General features: G+C 43.0%; 1 protein-coding gene across 4 annotated transcripts in view; it reads right to left on the reverse strand.

Annotated features, from left to right (window-relative positions):
* Positions 1 to 17,748, reverse strand: part of EIF2AK2 (eukaryotic translation initiation factor 2 alpha kinase 2) — a 30,490-nt gene extending 12,742 nt beyond the window's left edge. The window contains exons 1-11 of one of the 4 annotated variants that reach the window (XM_045079259.1): positions 17,574 to 17,745; positions 15,196 to 15,333; positions 12,162 to 12,293; positions 11,455 to 11,575; positions 9,799 to 9,956; positions 7,915 to 8,041; positions 7,290 to 7,372; positions 7,030 to 7,123; positions 4,855 to 4,889; positions 3,568 to 3,630; positions 1,950 to 2,072 (exon numbers count right to left, since the gene is read on the reverse strand). In XM_045079259.1, the coding sequence (XP_044935194.1) occupies positions 1,950 to 2,072; positions 3,568 to 3,630; positions 4,855 to 4,889; positions 7,030 to 7,123; positions 7,290 to 7,372; positions 7,915 to 8,041; positions 9,799 to 9,956; positions 11,455 to 11,575; positions 12,162 to 12,280 (923 nt within the window). In that variant the 5' untranslated portion in view covers positions 12,281 to 12,293; positions 15,196 to 15,333; positions 17,574 to 17,745. Of the gene's footprint in view, positions 1 to 1,949; positions 2,073 to 3,567; positions 3,631 to 4,854; positions 4,890 to 7,029; positions 7,124 to 7,289; positions 7,373 to 7,914; positions 8,042 to 9,798; positions 9,957 to 11,454; positions 11,576 to 12,161; positions 12,294 to 15,195; positions 15,334 to 17,573 lie in introns of all 4 variants that reach the window. The other 3 variants (XM_045079260.1, XM_045079258.1, XM_045079261.1) reach the window with 3 other exon arrangements.

Consider the following 17,748-nt stretch of genomic DNA (forward strand, 5'->3'; position numbering starts at 1 on the left):
ATGTATAACTTTCTCATTAAGATTTCAAAAGTACAAAAAATTAGAACAAATAGTATCATGACCTGCTACCTAGCCATCACCCAGATGAAACAGTTGTTAACTCCTGGCCAATCTGGTTTCATCTATGCTCTGACTCACTTCCTCATTTTCCCTGGATTATTCTGAAGCAAATTCCAGCATCACACCATTTCACGTGTAAATACTTTCAGTATATAAGCCTCACTTTTTAAAAAAAAGATTTTATTTATTTATTTGACAGAGAGAAAGAGAGCACAAGTAGGCAGAGAGGCAGGCAGAGAGAGAGAGGAAGGGAAGCAGGCTCCCCGCTGAGCAGAGAGCCCAATGCGGGTCTCAATCCCAGGACCCTGAGATCATGACCTGAGCCGGAGGCAGAGGCTTAACCCACTGAGCCACCCTGTTTTGCCATTGAGCAGGGGAGAGAACAGAACATACTTAATCACTTCTTCATTGTTGGACATTTGATTTGTTCTAATGTTTCACTGTGAAACAGTGATTTACATCCTCTTGTACAACTTTTTCCATCATTTGGATAATATCCTTAGAATAGATCCCCACACAGGAAACCCGTGTGTCATGGTGAATAAATATTCCAAGTATATTCATAACTGTGTTATACTAATTTATGAAGCCACTAAAAATGTCCAAGATAGTATGTCCTTATCATCGTTATTACCGTTAAAAAAAATGCTACTGAATGTACGGAATAACACTTCATTCCTGTCAAGCAAAACAATGTGGAAAGAGGGGCACCTGGATGGCTTAGTCAGCTAAGCGACTGACTCTTGGTTTCAGCTAAGGTTATGGGATCGAGCCCTGTGTCAGACTCCATGCTCGGCATGAAGTCTGCTTGAGATTCTCTGTCTCTCTCCCTCTCTCCCCCAACTCCCCCACCCATGTGTGCTCTCTCTCTCTCGCTCTCTCCCTCTCTCTAAAATAAATAAATAAATCCTTAACACACACACACACACACACCAACGTGGAAAGAAAAAGTCTTGTTTTGATGCCAGGTGGATATGGAGGGATTTCAACTGCAAGGCATTGTCCATGGCACAGGAAGTAGGTTTGTTTGGCGGAGAGGAGGAGTGGCTAGGACTCCATGCCTGCTTCTCCTTTGCTCACATCGTTTGCCTTAGCCCATGTCCCCTTCCCATCCCTGGCCAAGCTTTCTGAGGACTCTTTTCTTTCAAAAGATTTTATTTATGAATTTGTGAAAGAGGGAGAGGGAGAAAGAGAGAGCATGAGTGGGGGGAGGGTCAGAGGGAGAGGGACAAGCAGGCTCCCTGCTGAGCAGAGAGCCCGATGCAGGGCTCGATCCCAGGACCCTGAGATTATGACCTGAGCCAAAGGCAGATGCTTAACCCATTGAGACACTCAGGCATCCCCAAGCTTTCTGATGACTTCTGACTATAAATGCATAACAGATCCCGTGTCCCGTGTGGGGATGGCCCAGACGAACACATCCAACTCACAGGACAGTGACAGATAATGATACCTGTTCTTTTTCAGCCACTACATTTTGACATGGCGTATAATGCAATAATAGACAAATGGGATGGGTACCAACTAGCTTGTACCTCTGACCAATCAGTTCGCCTCTTTGGGTCTCAGTCTCCTAATTCGTAAAGTAAGGAGAGGAGACCAGAAAATCTCAAAGGTCACCGTTTGCTAGATGATTCCATAACTTCAGTTTTCATCAAGACAGAACTGAAGGAATGAACAATGGTCTACTCATTTTTTTTTTCAGTGAAATAACCACAGTAAAATGGGGTTATTATGTTAGAGGAAGGCAAGCTCCTGATGAGAGAGTGACATTTTTAAGGAAGACTAGGAAAAAAGTAAATAATCTGCTAACGAAGATGAGAGACATTAAAAAAAGAATTGTGCAGGTTCACAAACCTTCTCATTCGAAGAAACAAGCATGTACTTACTCTTTATCATATTTAACACGTTTAATAACATAAATCTTCCCAACAATTTTGTGCTTTGCTTTGAAAACATGACCATATCCGCCTGAGCCAATCGGTGTTATTTCTGTAAAATCCTTAACAAACCTGAAAAGAGAAAAGCCACTGTTACTCTGAGTTCTGTGGTCCTGGCCCTCTCCCCGCCCCCACCCCACGCTTCCACTCCCCCTTAAGGTCACCAGCAGGAAGACTGTATAACAAACATGGCGCTCCCTTCTAAATAAGAAGAGTGAAACTCTTCAAGCATCAAGTCTTAGTTTCTCTCCCGCTCCTGCTCCCAACATAACATATCTCGTGGTCATGCTGGTTCCCCAGCTACCACCAAGCTATCATAAGAGAAATGAGCATGGTCTCTGAGCCTACCTATGTTTGTAACTACCTGGTCTTCCCCTCTCTCTCCAGCCCCACATTCCATCATTAAGCCCTGGCAGTTCTACTCGCCAAACACATCACAGGTGTGTGCCCACTTTTGCTCATCTCCAACTTCTTCACACCAGTTCAAGATCCCGTCAGGCTCCTTCAGAACCATCCTGGCTCGGACACTCCACTCCCTCTCCTTGCTTTACTCCAATCCACGAGCCACACAGCAAGCAGGGGGAGAAATTCTGAGCATGTCTCTTTGTTTTTGCCTAAACGCTCCAACAGCCTCCTTTTGCTCTCAGCAAACCCCAGGAAGTCCTTAGACGGCCTACAAGGGGTCTCGTGCTTCCCTCCGCAGCTTGTCCCGTGGCACGGCGCCCTTGCTCACCACACTCCAAGCACACAGCCTCTCCCCCTTGAACACTCACACAGCTTTCCTACCTCCACTCTTCCGCATGTTCTGCTTTTGTGAAGCCACAGAGCCCATCTCCCCATGCTTAACTCATCCTCCAGGCGCCCCCACATGGATGACCCCACAGAAAGCCTTTGCCTCACCCCTCACACTAAACCCAAGAGTCCTATTTCCATTTTGTACCTCGTCATTGCTTTCCCTTCACACCTCTGACCAGAGATTATAATTACAGATTTTTCATGTAACTATCATCCCCACAACACTCTGTGAGGGTGGAAGCTGTTTCTATTTGTTCCCGCTCTAGATCCAATGCCCAGCACAGTGCCAGGTATATAGGAGGTCAGTGTCTTCCTGTTGCAAATAGGTTTCACGTTTGTTTTTGATATTTTGTTTAAACCCAAACACATAATCTATCACAAGAGGAAACTCTTTTCAACATGAAATCTGGAATGGAGCTGGAAAATGGAAAACAGATTCGAGTGGATCTACTTCGATTCCTTTGGGGGTCTTTTGGGAAAAAAAAATCACTGGCTTAAAGAAATATATATCTTCAATATTAAAAACTTCCATGGATGTCAGAGAAACTCACGTAAGCATCACACAAATCTACATTTACCACACTCCACTTGGATTCATCTAAACATTACTTCTCCAAGAGACAATGATCCTTTCGGGGTCTGACTGCACTAAAAAAAAAAAAAATTAACTGTTCAGAGAGAAATAGAATTAATCTGGCTGGTGTACAATAGTCCCTTCAGAAGATCTGTCAAATGAGCAAACATAGATCTTTTATACAGGTTTCCCTCTTACCTTTCTTCCACAGTGTACTTGTTTTCTTTGTTCACAGGAGAGTTAAAGGTAGGTGCCAAAGTTCTAAAATTTAAGAGAAGAATATAAAACTCAAGTAAAACTCAAATAAAAGAGAACTTTATGTCAGGCACTAGTTTTTTTTATATTCTGAGTCCACTATTAGAATTACAGGGTAGAACGTGTTAACCTTTCTTTTATAAAACAGTATACTGACAGTTCTCCCCTGTCCACTAATAATTTTTCATTCCTTTCCTGATTCCTTTTCTTTTTTGCCTTACCACATTCAATGTTGGTGATCTACCCGCTTCTCCTTTCTCCCCTACAGACTCAAATCCAAAGAAAACAGATCTCCTTGCTCCTGGTCTTTGTACTTTATTCCTGGAGGGTGGTGAGCCATGTGCTCTGGGAAGTGCAAGCCCCAGTGAAAACTAAACATATTCAAATTGCTATCTTCCCCCTAAGCCCTCAAGTCCTGAACTTCCTTAACCCCATCAGTGCCCATGATTCCCATCTGTGTCTCATCCACAAAGACCAATCTTCAAATCCTTTCTCCTTTGCCTCTTCTTCACCCCATTATTGCAACTCTATTCCCTCAAATCCTGTCCTCTCTTCCCGTACAGTCGGTCTTGCAAATTCTCCTCACCCCTCGTCACTGCCATGATAACCAAGATGTCCAATCACCTTCCACACACCTCTCCTGCCTCCTCCACCCAAACACCCACATCAGGAATCATCGCTCCCTGACACATCGCCTCTGGTTCAGAATATGTTGGTGGCCCATTATGGTCCCTATTGCAGTCCCATCCTCACTGATGACTCAGAGTTATATCTTTGTTTTTCTCTTCTGCTCCAGAAGCCAATCCATCGTTATGAATAGAACCTTTGATCTTTTCCTTTTCTTACCCAAGTCATTAGACCAACCCCACCCTACCTGCTATCTGCAAAATAATGCAGTTCTCTGGAAAGTGCCTCTCCAAGGGTCACTTCTGTCAGCCTCGTCCAAAATAATGCCCTTAACCAATGTCTCTAGTGATACCCCCACAGGCCCTTTCCTCTACAGTGCAGTGTGTACATAAATTCAAAGACTTCTCTACGTATTTAAAATCACTTGTTTATAGATTTCAAGCTTTTGGGGGATCCTTAACCATGCTTTCTACTTCTGAAATTCCACTCAAAGAAGGGTATATAGTACTCTCCAAATATTGAAGACCTAGTAAATAAAGTTAACAGCCTAAGTCTCAAACAAAACTTCATTTCCAAATACGGGCATTGCATCACGATACCCACCTTTTCACCTTCTTTTCACTACTTCTGACATTGCTCTGGAACAAAAGAAAATGAAAAACAGTTTGAGATGATTAAATCAGTTATCTTGCTTTATCCTCCTGTGCTTCTAGATGTTTCTGTGATATTTCTGGTTCATTAGATGAACGAGCCTCATCAACTTAGGTATTCTCATCAAGCCCTGCTTCTCAGTTTACTTGGCTAGATCGAAGTTCTCACTGTTATAGCAACTAGACAGATAAGTCAGTAGGGGAGGGGGACAAAAAAGCAATCAGGGCAAGTTCAGCAGAAGCACTGATTTCCCCAGGACAGACCACAGACCCCCTGGTGATCCCCCTGGGCCAGTGGGTGTCAATAAGAAGGCGTACATCACAGTCCTCTACAGTGCTAAAGACTCAGATGGAGCTCAGGGATCCAGTCTAAAATAATTCCCCAAGTGCTTCTTATCTGGTTATCAGTTAAAAATGGCAATGCTAGGGGTCCCTCGGTGGCTCAGTCATTAAACGCCTGCCTTCAGCTCAGGTCATGATCCTGGGATGAAACCCCACATCAGATTCCCTGATCAGTGGGACGCCTGCTTCTCCCTCTCCCACTCTCCCTGCTTGTGTTCCCTCTCTCGCTGTCTTTCTCTCTGCCAAACAAATAAGTGGCTCAGTTGGTTGAGCAGCTGCCTTCGGCTCAGGTCATGATCCCAGGGTCCTGGGATCGAGTCCCACATCGGGCTCCTTGCTAGGCAGGGAGCCTGCTTCTCCCTCTGCCTCTGCCTGCCTCTTTGTCTGCCTGTGCTCGCTTGCTCTCTCTCCCTCTGTCTCTGGCAAATAAATAAATAAAATCTTTTTAAAAAATTCGAAAAAGAAAAAGAAAAAGAAAAAAATGACAATGCTAATAATTTCATTTTTAGCACAAATTAATAATTTTAATATTTAGCAAAAAAAAGAGGAATCGTCACTCTCAAAATCTCAAAAGTTAATTTCACATAGCTATACCTTATTCATATTCCCTGTTATTCTGGTAGGTTTTGTAGTATTGCCAATCTGAATATGTTGACACGGAGGGGGGAGCATCAAACTCTGAGTTTATGAGCTCAGAACACTTCCCTCTGTGTGATGACTACAGTATATTAATGTAGCCATGCTGTTAATGGACAATGTTTCTTAAGTCTCTTCCTGTTACAAATGAGGTTGCAAGAAATATGTTTCTTTGTACACACGTAGGAGTGCTTCTCTAGGAGACATCCCCAGGAATGGAACTGCTTGAAGGCATGGCATCCACACCCTCCATTTCGCTCCATATGGCCAAACTGTTCCCCCCAATGGTTGTACCAACCTATACCTCTACCCACAGCACATGGTCGTTACAATCGCGAACACCGCTCTGCAACACTTAGTATCGCCAGACTCAAGTTTTGCCATGGTGATGGGTTTAAAGAAGTACCTAACTGCTGTTTTGAACTGCATTTTCCCTATTACCATGCAGTAAAGCATCTTTTCATATTTTTGTTGCCTATCTGGGTATCTCTTCTCTGAATTGCTCTGTTTAGATCCTTTTCCACATTTTTCTGAGCTGCCCTTCTTTTTCTTATTGATTTGTTTCAAGTTTGTTATAAATACGGCACTTGTGCAACATGAACTGTCACCACAAAAATTATCTGGTTTTTAAGTTTAGTTCTGACTTTTGTTTAAATCAGACTAAATATTAAAGGACATTATGAAGTACTGTCTGAGATCACAGGAACATATGGAAACATAAAAGTGAGTAGGAAGAGGAAGATGTAAGCGATCAGTGGAAGAATTCTGCATGTGAAGAGCGGGGGTTAATAAAGAAAGGAGGGATGTCTGGGTGGCTCAGTAGGGTTATAACCCGCTGTCTTTGGCTCAGGTCATAACCCCAGGGTCCTCGGATGGAGTCCCTCATTGGGTGCCTCCGCCCACCGCTCTGCCTGCTTGTGTGCTCACGCACTCTCTCTCCCTGACAAATAAATAAACAAATAAATAAATAAAATCTTTAAAAAAAAAAAAGAAAGAAAGGAGAAAGCCAAAATGCTGCCACATATTAATAGGAAACTAGAGTGTATGAGATAAAAGTGGGAAAATTACGGTTGAGGACTGGAGGCAATTGTTCAATGAGGAAACACAACAGAGAAAAAGATGATCAGGAAGCTAGAGGCTAATACTGTACCAGAGGAGATGAAGAAGTGTTGACACTGTTGCTGTTACAATTTCTTTCCGGTGCATTTGGTGAGGAATCATTTTCAAGTGGTGATTTAGAGGCACTAGAAGAAAAGGGGATCATTATTAATTGGTCAATGCTGCCTATCTTCTGTTGATCAGAATTCTTTCTCTAAATTCTCCTTAAACATTAAGCATTTTCATAAAAACGTGACCTCTCAGGCAGCAATCTAAATTTGTTAAATATCACCGCTATTTGTCCACACTTACGATATGTTTTTCACCAAAGTGCTGTTTCTGGAGTCACTAGACAAAGTAGTCCAAGAATCACTGGATGCTGCTGAGTCCTCTTTCTGAAAGAAAGAGTACCCCTTAGGAGTTTTAAGAGCAATTACATCACTTCTCCACACATTTCGGTCTCTGTGTGCTAACTACCAGATTTATTTATGGATGCTTGATCTAGATTTAAAAAACAACCCTGGGGGCACGTGGGTGGCTCAGTGGGTTAAGCGTCTGCCTTCGGCTCAGGTCCTGATCTCAGGGTCCTGGGATCAAGTCCTACATCAGGCTCCCTGCTCAGGGTGAGAGTCTGCTTCTCGCCCTCTCACCCTCTTTCTGCACCCCCCAAACTCTCTCTCTCACTCCCTCTCACTCTCTCAAATAAATAAAACCTTCAAAAAACCCAAAGCACCCAACAACCCCGAGTTGCCAACAGAACTTTGCTCTCTGGGGTCTCCTGGCCCCATGGCTCGTGGCTCATTGATGAAACACAGAATGGAGGAATCCTTTTGCTCTGTGACTGGCTGTCTTGGCATCATCTAAATGCAGTCTTACGTCAAATCCACTTCAAAAAGAATCTTAAAATTTATAAGTTAAATCCAAGGGCAGTACATACCATGAAGGCCTTCTCTGACTCTATCTGCTCATATGCAAATTTCGCGGCCATCTGTTTTGCCTCCTGCTTAGTAGCACCTTCGCCAACAGCATATTCTTTCTGTCCAATCTTGCATCTATAATAAAATCTAGGAGAAACGATAAAGAATATTCACCCAAATATCAAAAAACAAACAAACAAACAAAAACAGGAAATCTAACTCAGGATTTGGAAACAAACACAGATGAACAAAGATCTTAAAATCCCCCTAACTTAATGGGTAGGTTTACAGTTTGTATCTTGTAGCATATAAATTTTTGATAAGACGGCTGGCCGATTTGCTAGAATAACCAGGACTGGTTGATGTCTCCGCTCACATTTTTCAGGCAACTTCTTTTTGTTGCTTCACCAAAAGATCTGGTGAAAAAGGAACTTGATGGGGATTTTAAAAAATTCCTCAAAGGTCAAAAGATCCAGAGGTAGAGAAGGAAGAGAGATCTGGGGAATTTTTCAGAGATGCTCAAATGGAAAGAAAAAGCCTACGTTGGGAAAGTAGGACTTCTACAGGAGAAACAATAAGGTTACAGTGTTTTGTAGGGAATGGGCAAATCAGAGATTGGGTTCTAACTTCAGGATTATCTGCTCCCTGTTCATGTGTCCCCAGACCTAAGGAAATCCCCATAGTGCAAGAGCTCCATGAAGTCCATGCCCTCCTCATAGGAGATGTAAGAATATTTGTGGTGAGGCAAGGGTCCAATTATAGAAGAACTCTAGTTAAGGTGGAAAAGCAATGGACCTAGTAAGCCTCAGGGAGTTACTATATATTACTTCAAAATTATTCCAGTATTATTGGCCATGGAGGCAAACACATCCAACCAGGGTGAGTCTTCCCTCCTGGACCCTGAAGGCAGAACTAGATTGAGTGACTGGGTGGTGTGTACGGCCCCTATTCTCCCAGGTACCCTTAAGTAGATGTCTTCTCTCTTTTAGGTAACTCATATTAGAGTGTTTAATCCCAAGGAAGCAAACAGGTGAGCTCTGAGACAATAGAACAGCTTCCTACTTTATTGAGATCCACTCACACAATTCACTGTGGACTCTTCCATGCCAAAGAATACTCTTCTGTTTTCCTCTTCCTGGTTCTGGCCTAAAAGCCATCAGAGTTTTCAAAGTCCATAACTTTTCAGAGTCAATTCAGAGGCTGGTTTCCTGAAGTGGTTATTTGGACTATTTGTCGTTTAGATTTTTTTTTTTTTTTTGTAGCCAAGAAGCAATTTCCTTCAGGCTCATTTACTTTCTGCTTTTACCAGTTCCTATCCATTCTTTATCCTCACTTCCAAAGTCTTGGCAATTCTGAAACTCTCCTCCGTCTCACCCTTCATATTTCTTAAATCTGGGTCTCCTCACAGCCTATGGCTAAAACCCGTTTCTCTTAAGACATGATATTTGTCTAGAGAGTGACACCATTTAACTGAATTTGAAGGACAAACACCTAGACAAATGGCTCTCTAATCTGATGATGGTGAAAGAGTCATTTTACCTACACCTGTGGTCCAGTCTTTGTCACACAGCCACTCCCCCTGTGACCTGTGACCATCTCCACACACCCCTCCCCCAGCAGGGCACCCCATTCTCTCTTAGGTCTCCTGTAGACTAAACCATCCAGATATACCTCAGAAATAAAGGATTCCCCATAATCAATCCATTAATGTATACGGGTCCCATCTTCAGCAATTAAATATTTTAATTATGAAAATGACCAATTGTGTGTAAGTCATATAAAACCTTCCATGCAAAAGGCCCCAAAAAGGAGGACAAATGTTTCTGGAAAATTAGACATGAAAACAACCCCATTCTATTGCTTAGATATAATGAGACAGAAGGAAAAGATGAACTACATCTCACCTTTCTGGCCCAGATTTGTTCAGTTCACATTGTTCATAATTTACAGATAGTTTTTCCTTCTGGGCAAGCCTATTCAAACGGCCTATGAAATTCTCAATGGATCCTATTCCTAGTCCTTCTGAAGTATCTGTTGTTGTCAGTGATAAAGAACTAACTGCCTACAAAGAAAAAAAAAATCTTGTTTAATACAGATGAAAACAAAGATTTAACCATTTTATTTCCTCTAATAAAATTACTATGAACAATTTGAAAGACAACTTAGATTTCATGTACTGCCCTAGTCTACTATCTTCTTGAGTAAAAGTCTAAGTATATGTCTTTTTCTACCAGAAAAAAACCCATGAGAAAAAGATAACAATAACTATAACTAGATAACTATAACTATAACTATAAAAGGAACCATCCTTTTATAGTTTCCTACAGAAAAACAAAGTAGTCAACTTCCTCATTTATCCACCCAAAATACTGTAACACTGTCTACCTCATGTTAGGTTTTATAAATCTCAAAAAACAAGATAGCCGATGTACAAGTAAAGCTATATCCTGGATCACACCTTATTGGGAAAGAGTAATATAACAGCACCATTCATTCCATTCTTATCTCTACCGTTTTCCTAATCTGACAAAACCCTGTCCAAAGTTTTTCTACTTTATTAATCTTGTCAAAGAACTAACTTTTGGCTTTATGGACCTTCTTTATTATTTCTTGATTTTCTTTTACATTAACGTTTGGCCTTGCTGTTATTTTCTTTCTTCTGCTTTTTTTTGGGGGGGGTGGTGGGGGGGAAGGCATTCTATTGTTCCTTTCCTAACTTCTCAGGCTCATTAACATTTTGTGAGTTTGTAATTTTGCCAGATTTACTTTTCCCAGTTTTGTTACAAGGGTGACATCCTTGAGGAAGACTTTTCAGGGAAGTATCTTAAAAGTCAATGTTTTCAAGATTTTCAGTATCTGAGAAAAGATCTTCTTTGGTCCCACATGTAAATGACTACTTGTCTCATTTTATTGCCAGTTCTCTGTTATCCCGTGGTTTGAAACGATGCTGTGGACAGCAAGATATTTTTTTCTTCATTTTTACATCTTAAATAACTTCCTTTATCTGCCTCAATGCTTATAGGATTTTTTTCATCATCCCTAGAGTTCAGGACTTTCCCAATGATTGACATTCTTGGCAGATCTGTATTTTTGTGTATCTGTTGAGTTATTTTTATCTGCATCGAGGTTTTCCTTTATTTCAGAAACACTTTACACTGGAATTTCTTCAGATAGCTTTCTCTGTACTCTTTACTCTGGTCTCAGCCTCTGGGAAACCAATTCCACGAATGTTGGGTCTCCATGACCTGTCCTGCTCATCTGTCATCCTCTCCACTGTCCTTCTATTCCCGAGTGGTTGGGGGTGCTCCTGCCAGCTCATTTCTCGCTTTTGCCTTTCCCACTCACTCAACTTCAGAGACAGTGGCTACTGCTGGCACTCTAAATAGATATTGGCAGGCTTTGCCCACTACTTCCTAGATGAACCTCTCACTCAGGGCTCTACAGAAATGGAGATGGGGGAAAAAGAACTGAACTTCTGAATGGAAGAGAACCTGTGAATGGCTTTACTCTGTCTGTGGGTGTTTTCTCCCCGAGTAAAGTTTAAAAGCGCATTTACTCACCTTGCTTTCTTCGTTAAGTTTTTCAATAGCTAATTTGGCTGCAGCATTTTTGGCCTCCTTCTTTGATTTACCTTCAGCTTCTGAATATTTTCTCTCATTTATGATAACTTGAAATGTAAACCTGATTACAAAGACAATATTCACAAAATGTTATTAAGTTCATGCATTGTCTAAGGACAAGTGTTCCAGTCACACTGCCTCCTGTGACCTTGAAGATTTTAACCGGTTCAATATAGAATTTAAGCAGTGACACACAAACAGCAGAATAGCACATCATCTTTGCTGTAGAGCTAAATTATTGACTCCAAAATTGTGTCAGAGTTGCCATTCTTACAGTTCATATTTTAGAGAGATATACCTTTTTAAAAAGCAATTTGGGGTGCCTGGCTGGCTCACTCAGTAGAGCATGAATTCTGGATCTCAGAGTTTAAGAGCCAGCCCCACATTGGGTGGAGATAATACTATTAAAAAATCTTTTTTTTTTTTTAAAGATTTTATTTATTTATTTGACAGACAGAGATCACAAGTAGGCAGAGAGGCAGGCAGAGAGAGAGAGGGAAGCAGGCTCCCTGCTGAGCAGAGAGCCCGATGTGGGACTCGATCCCAGGACCCTGAGACCATGACCCGAGCCGAAGGCAGCGGCTTAACCCACTGAGCCACCCAGGCGCCCCATATTAAAAAATCTTTAAAAAAAAATAGCAACTTACTTTAAGTTATGTGCAGGTCCTTTCTTAGACAGTTCATAATACTTAAGTACCAAGTTGTGCTTCTGACAGTATGTATTAAGTTCTTCTATAGAAAAACTTGGTGGACGCACATTGGCCATTTCTTCTAGTAACCTAGAACAGAAGAGATGTTTGAAAAAAGTGACACAGAACATATTTAACCTGATTTTCCCAATCCAATGTAGGAGACAAAACAGGATAAGAAGAATCTTCTTTCTAAGGCTCATCTCAGCCCCACATAAATCCAGAGAAGACTTTCTTACAAAATCCTTTTCCTTCATGATTTGCACACCAATTGAATTTCTCCAAAACTTTCTACTTTTAAAACTCAACTGGCAAAAAAAGGAAATGGGACTTTCTCTTCTACTCTGCTCTCTGTTTCCAGTGAGGGTCAGACATGGGTTTGTCCACCTGCTTGAGCTACATGGGTAGAATTAGGATTCTTCATGCTGAGAAGAAAAAGGTCAGGAGTACATATGTAAGGTGAAGTTTATGAAATCATTAAAGATTTCTCTATACTTGGGACGCCTGGGTGGCTCAGTTGGTTAAGCAGCTGCCTTCGGCTCAGGTCATAATCCCAGCGTCCTGGGATCGAGTCCCACATCGGGCTCCTTGCTCCGCAGGGAGCCTGCTTCTCCCTCTGACTCTGCCTTCCACTCTGTCTGCCTGTGCTCGCTCTCACTCTCTCTCTCTTACAAATAAATAAATAAAATCTTAAAAAAAAAAAAAAGATTTCTCTATACAGAAACAGATTCCCCTATGAAATCCCAAAAATCTTCCCTTTAAAATGTGCATTAGTCAATTGTAGGTAAATTTACCTGGGTAAATTATGACCCTAGTTTATGGGTCTCATTAGACCAAGAGGGTAGCAATGATTTAAGTCATAATGAAAATAAAAAAATATAGAATCTAAATATAGGAGCCAAAACTATGAAACTCTAAGAAGAAAACATAAGGGCAAATCTTCAGAATCTTGGATTTGGCAGTGGAATCTTCGCAATGACAGCAACAACACAAGCAGCAAAATAAAACAGAGAGATTGGGCTTTATTGAAAGTAAAAACAGGGGTGCCTGAGTGGCTCAGGTGGTTAAGCGTCTGCTTTCAGCTCAGGTCATGATCCCAGGGTCCTGGATCTCTGTTCTCTCTTAAATAAATAAATAAATAAATAAATAAATAAAATCTTAAAAATAAATAAAAACACTTGTGTCACATAGGACACTATGAGGAAAATGAAAATCTAAAGAAAGAGATATCTTAGTTCATATATCTGATAAGAGTCCAGTATCCAGAATATATAAAGAACTTTTACAATTCAACAATAAAAAGACAATCCAAGTAAAAATCTGGCAAAGGACCTGAACAGACTATTTCTTCTAAATATTCTAGTGCCCCAGGGCCCTGTTTTAGATCTCCTCTCTGCTCTATTAACACAAACTCCCTCTAGACTTAAGGCTTTAAATTCCACCTACACAATGATAGTTATCAAAAGAACACCTCTAACTCTGACTACTTCTTAACTCTAACTGCTTCTGTCCAGTAGGCTGCCTCCTTGAAATGCTCTTGACTATACCCCATGCACTGCCTTCGTCTGGTCAATTCCTATTTCCTATAGGTTTCAGCTCAGATGTCACTTCCCAGACACCCTGGAAGAGGTCATGGTCCCGTGCTCCACAACAGCTCTTGTCCCCTTACCTGCAATTGCTTATATAACTGACTGTCTTCCAAAAGAGACCATGACCTATAACAGGGATGGGGCCAGGCTGTTAGAATAAGGGCTCCATAATCAATGAATGAATATCTACAGACCTTCCCCACCTGCATGACTTGTCACATACTTGTCTCTTTGCTTTTGAATGCAGTATCTGCACCCTCAGTCCACCAGGCAACCCCCACTCATCTGTGAGGCTCCCACATTTTCTTTGATGTTGGGGGGGCAGCCAGTCCTCCTCCAAGGGCCCACCACTCCACCTTGTCCAGCTCCCATAACAGCCCAGTCAGTTAGCAATTTGGGAAGCAGTTCTATGTCTTACTCCTTTTGTATCACCAAAACCTAGTGGCAAGCAGGAAATGCTGAACACTTGGATGGTGCATAGGAAAATGAAAGAACGACTCATTAAAATTAAATATTCTACTCGAAACCCCCTCGTCTTCTCCCTTTTCTTCATCTGCTGCTTTCCATGCATCCTTTCTTCATTTGTTCAATGGATGGCTAGCAAGTGCCAGGCATTATTGTGACAATGAGTATCCATCCAGATGTGGACAAGACAAATTCACACCTGACCTGCATTCCACTGAGGGAAGACAGAAAATGACCATGCACAGAAACTGGTAACAGGCTGGACATATGATGACCCGATGGCCAGAAGTGTTATAATGAAATTAAATAGGGGTGTGGCATAGGAGGGTGAGTTGGTAGGCAGGGACAGATAAAGGGGAGGCGGTTTTAAACATAGTGTTCACAAAAGACCTTTCTTGGGAGGCAATTTTAAATGAAGACTGAATAATGAGAAAGTCCATTATATCAAGATATGGGGGAAGTGTATCTCAGGAACCAGCATGGCTTTGGAGGGGATAACAAAAAGAAGGGGACTGCTGCCCAGTGAATGAGGGGGAAAGAGTAGGAAATATGTCAGAGAGGTCAGTGCCATGCACACAGACCTTGTAGGTCATGGTCAGAACCAATGGATGGTATTCCGATTGCAATACCTGGACACTGCATTGGACTGGACATTTTCTAAATAGAGGGGGGATGTGAGTGGATTTATGTTTTAGGTGATGACTCTGACACTATGGGAAAAGTAGAGTCTGGGGGCAGGGACAGGTGTGGGTAGTGGAGCAGAGCACAAGCAGAAGCTGCTGCCATTGTTTGGGTGAGCAATGATGGTGGCTGGAAGCACGTGCTGGGAGTATCTAGAGTCTGCACAAAGGCAAAGCCATCACGTTACTGCTCAGTGTCATGGAGATAGTCAGACTAGAGGTCACACTGCTCTGGGCTAAACTCTCTCTGAACCTTACCTTTGTGACCTGAAGACAGGAACAAAAACAGCAGATTCAGAGGTTGTTGTGGGAGAGAAATCAGACAAAAAACATCCAGCAGAGTCCTCCCCTCAACAAATGGTGCTCCTGGTCTGCAATTCTGAAATCCACAAAGCTCTAAAAACGGAGATGCATTTTTTTTCTTTCGTTTTGATTTTGATAGCTTTGTAGCCCCCTGTCTAGACCTGAGTGGACATGAGCTATTTATAGTTTTCATGATACTTTGTTGTTCACGTATACATTTCACTACATAAATGGTTTTATTCTAGAGGGCTGCCCCCCCAAGTCTCCTGAGAACATTCCGCAATAGACAGGATTTACGCTGGCTTACCTCGCTAAAATCCAAAACTCTCTGAATACCAGAACATGCCTGGCCCAAGGGTCATTGATAAGGATCTTCAGCTGTACCATTATTTTTAGGAACCAGTGTCATTTACTTTGGTCCCAACCATGAGACCATACATGAGGCGGGGAGGGGACCACAGTTATCAGAAGAGCAGTCATGGAAGAACCCTTAGCAACTATATCCTGAAGTTCTATCATCCACTCTAAGCCCCCAGCACTTTTAATGTTAAGTAACTACCCATCATCAGAAGGACAAGCCAGTTCAAATTTAAGTAAAATATATGTGCAAACTAAGAAAGTGCTGAATTAACATGTTTGAAAAAATACTTCCAAGTCTGGAAAAAAAAAATCAGGCTTCTTTTCAACTACTGTCAATAAATCTTGTTTTGATTCTCTGTTCTCATTTTCCTAAAGGAAATCTCCAGCAAAAATCACCTTCTTCATCTTACTTTGTGGCCTCTGTCCCTTCTGGCCAACTACCAGCTCCCTGAGGACCCCGCCCCTTCCAGGTCTTGCACAATGCTTGGCCTACAACATGCATACAACTAGGATCTTGATTGTTCAATGAATGAACTATAGGTTCAGGGTTATGGATCTTCAGGTTCAACTAAGCAAAGTGAAGAAGAGCATAATCTGCCCCAAATTCTAAGCTCTTGACAGCAGAGTTTACCTTTTAGCTCTCCTTTGGGAGCTGTTTCAAGTACTAAAGAAATCAGTCCAACAGGAAGTCTCACTATTCTCTAATTCAAAAGAGAATTTAGAAATTGCCATTCATTAAACAGATATTTAATGAGAACCTATTACTACCGGTGCACAAAACCCTGCTCTTGTAAACTTCCTAGAGGAGGAACACAGACAAATTCATAAAACAATGTCACTGGCTGGTAACTACTGTGCTGGAAACTGAAGCAGAGAAAGGGTGAACAGGCAGGGAAGGGCGGGGTTTCTTTTACACAGCTGGTTGTTCAGAGAAGGCTGCTCTGATTTGATGTCACTGCCAGAAGTACAGGGTAAAGCAAAAGAATGACCCATGCAGGCATCTGGGGGAAGAAAGAGCTTTCCAGGAAGGGGAAACAGGCGTGCAAAGGCCCAGAGGCAGGCATGTACTTTCCTGTATCCCAAAACAACAATGAGGCCTGTCTGGTCACAGTGGAGAGAGCAAGAAGCCTTGTCAGCACCATGTACTGATTTTTTTTTTTTTTTAAGATTAATTTACTTATTTGAGAGAGAGCACACGCATGAGCTAGGGGGAGGGGCAGAGGGAGAGAATCTCAAGCAGGCTCCTGGCCCTACTTGGTGGGAGGCAGGGAGGCTCCAGACGACTGGGGTCTGGGCTCCATCTCAGGACTCCCAGATCATGACCTGAGCAGAAACCAAGAATCCGTGGCTTAACGGAGCCACCCTGGCACCCTCACTGACCGAATTCTGATGGGATGGTGAGCTATTGGGGTGATCCGAGCAGAGGGTCCTGTTTTAAGGACCTGATTTAAAGGATCCCCTCTGCTGCGGCGCTGAGAAAAGATATGGGGGACAGGGTGGTACAGGTTGGGGCGGGGCTAAAGGGTGGGATGGGGTGCGCTAAGGCAGGGCAATTGGGAAACAACAGCAACTGTGTAGGCAGGAGATTTTTAGCCAGGGCCTATTTAGTCAATCTATGGGAAATCCAGGCCTCTGTATTTCCCTTCTGTCACAGTTCCCAACTTATGTTTTCCGCGAGATCCCCCGCCACTCCAGCTGGGGAAATTCGTTACTTGCTCTTATAGAAATTCCTCGCGGGGTGGGGGAAATGGCTTTCAGACCCCACTGCGCTGCGCGAACGTTTCCCGGGCTCTGGCAAGGGCGCCGCACCTCGGCTGCGGGCCTCGGACAGCGCTCCCGCGCGGCCGGGCCACGGGTCGGGGGCCTCTCACCCGCGTCCACGTCCCCGGCCGGGACTCGCCCTTGGCCGCGCCCGCGCGGTCTCCTCTCCCCGAAGCCCCCCGCGCTCCCCGCACGCCCAGATCCCTACTCACCCGCACCGCCGCCGCCGAGCTCCTGCGGGGTCCGGACCGCTCACTCTCGCTTTCGTTTTCCCCGCGGGCTCCGCCTTCCGCCGCGGCCGCCCGGCCCCCTCCCGCTCCTGGATCGCGCGAAACTGGAACCGCGCTCGGAGTTCGCGCCGGACGCGCTGGCACCCACGTGTCGTCC

This window comes from Mustela putorius, unplaced genomic scaffold, assembly GCF_011764305.1.
Source record: "Mustela putorius furo isolate JIRA1106 unplaced genomic scaffold, ASM1176430v1.1 tig00000281_pilon_pilon_pilon, whole genome shotgun sequence".
In the NCBI taxonomy this organism is placed as follows: domain Eukaryota; kingdom Metazoa; phylum Chordata; class Mammalia; order Carnivora; family Mustelidae; genus Mustela; species Mustela putorius.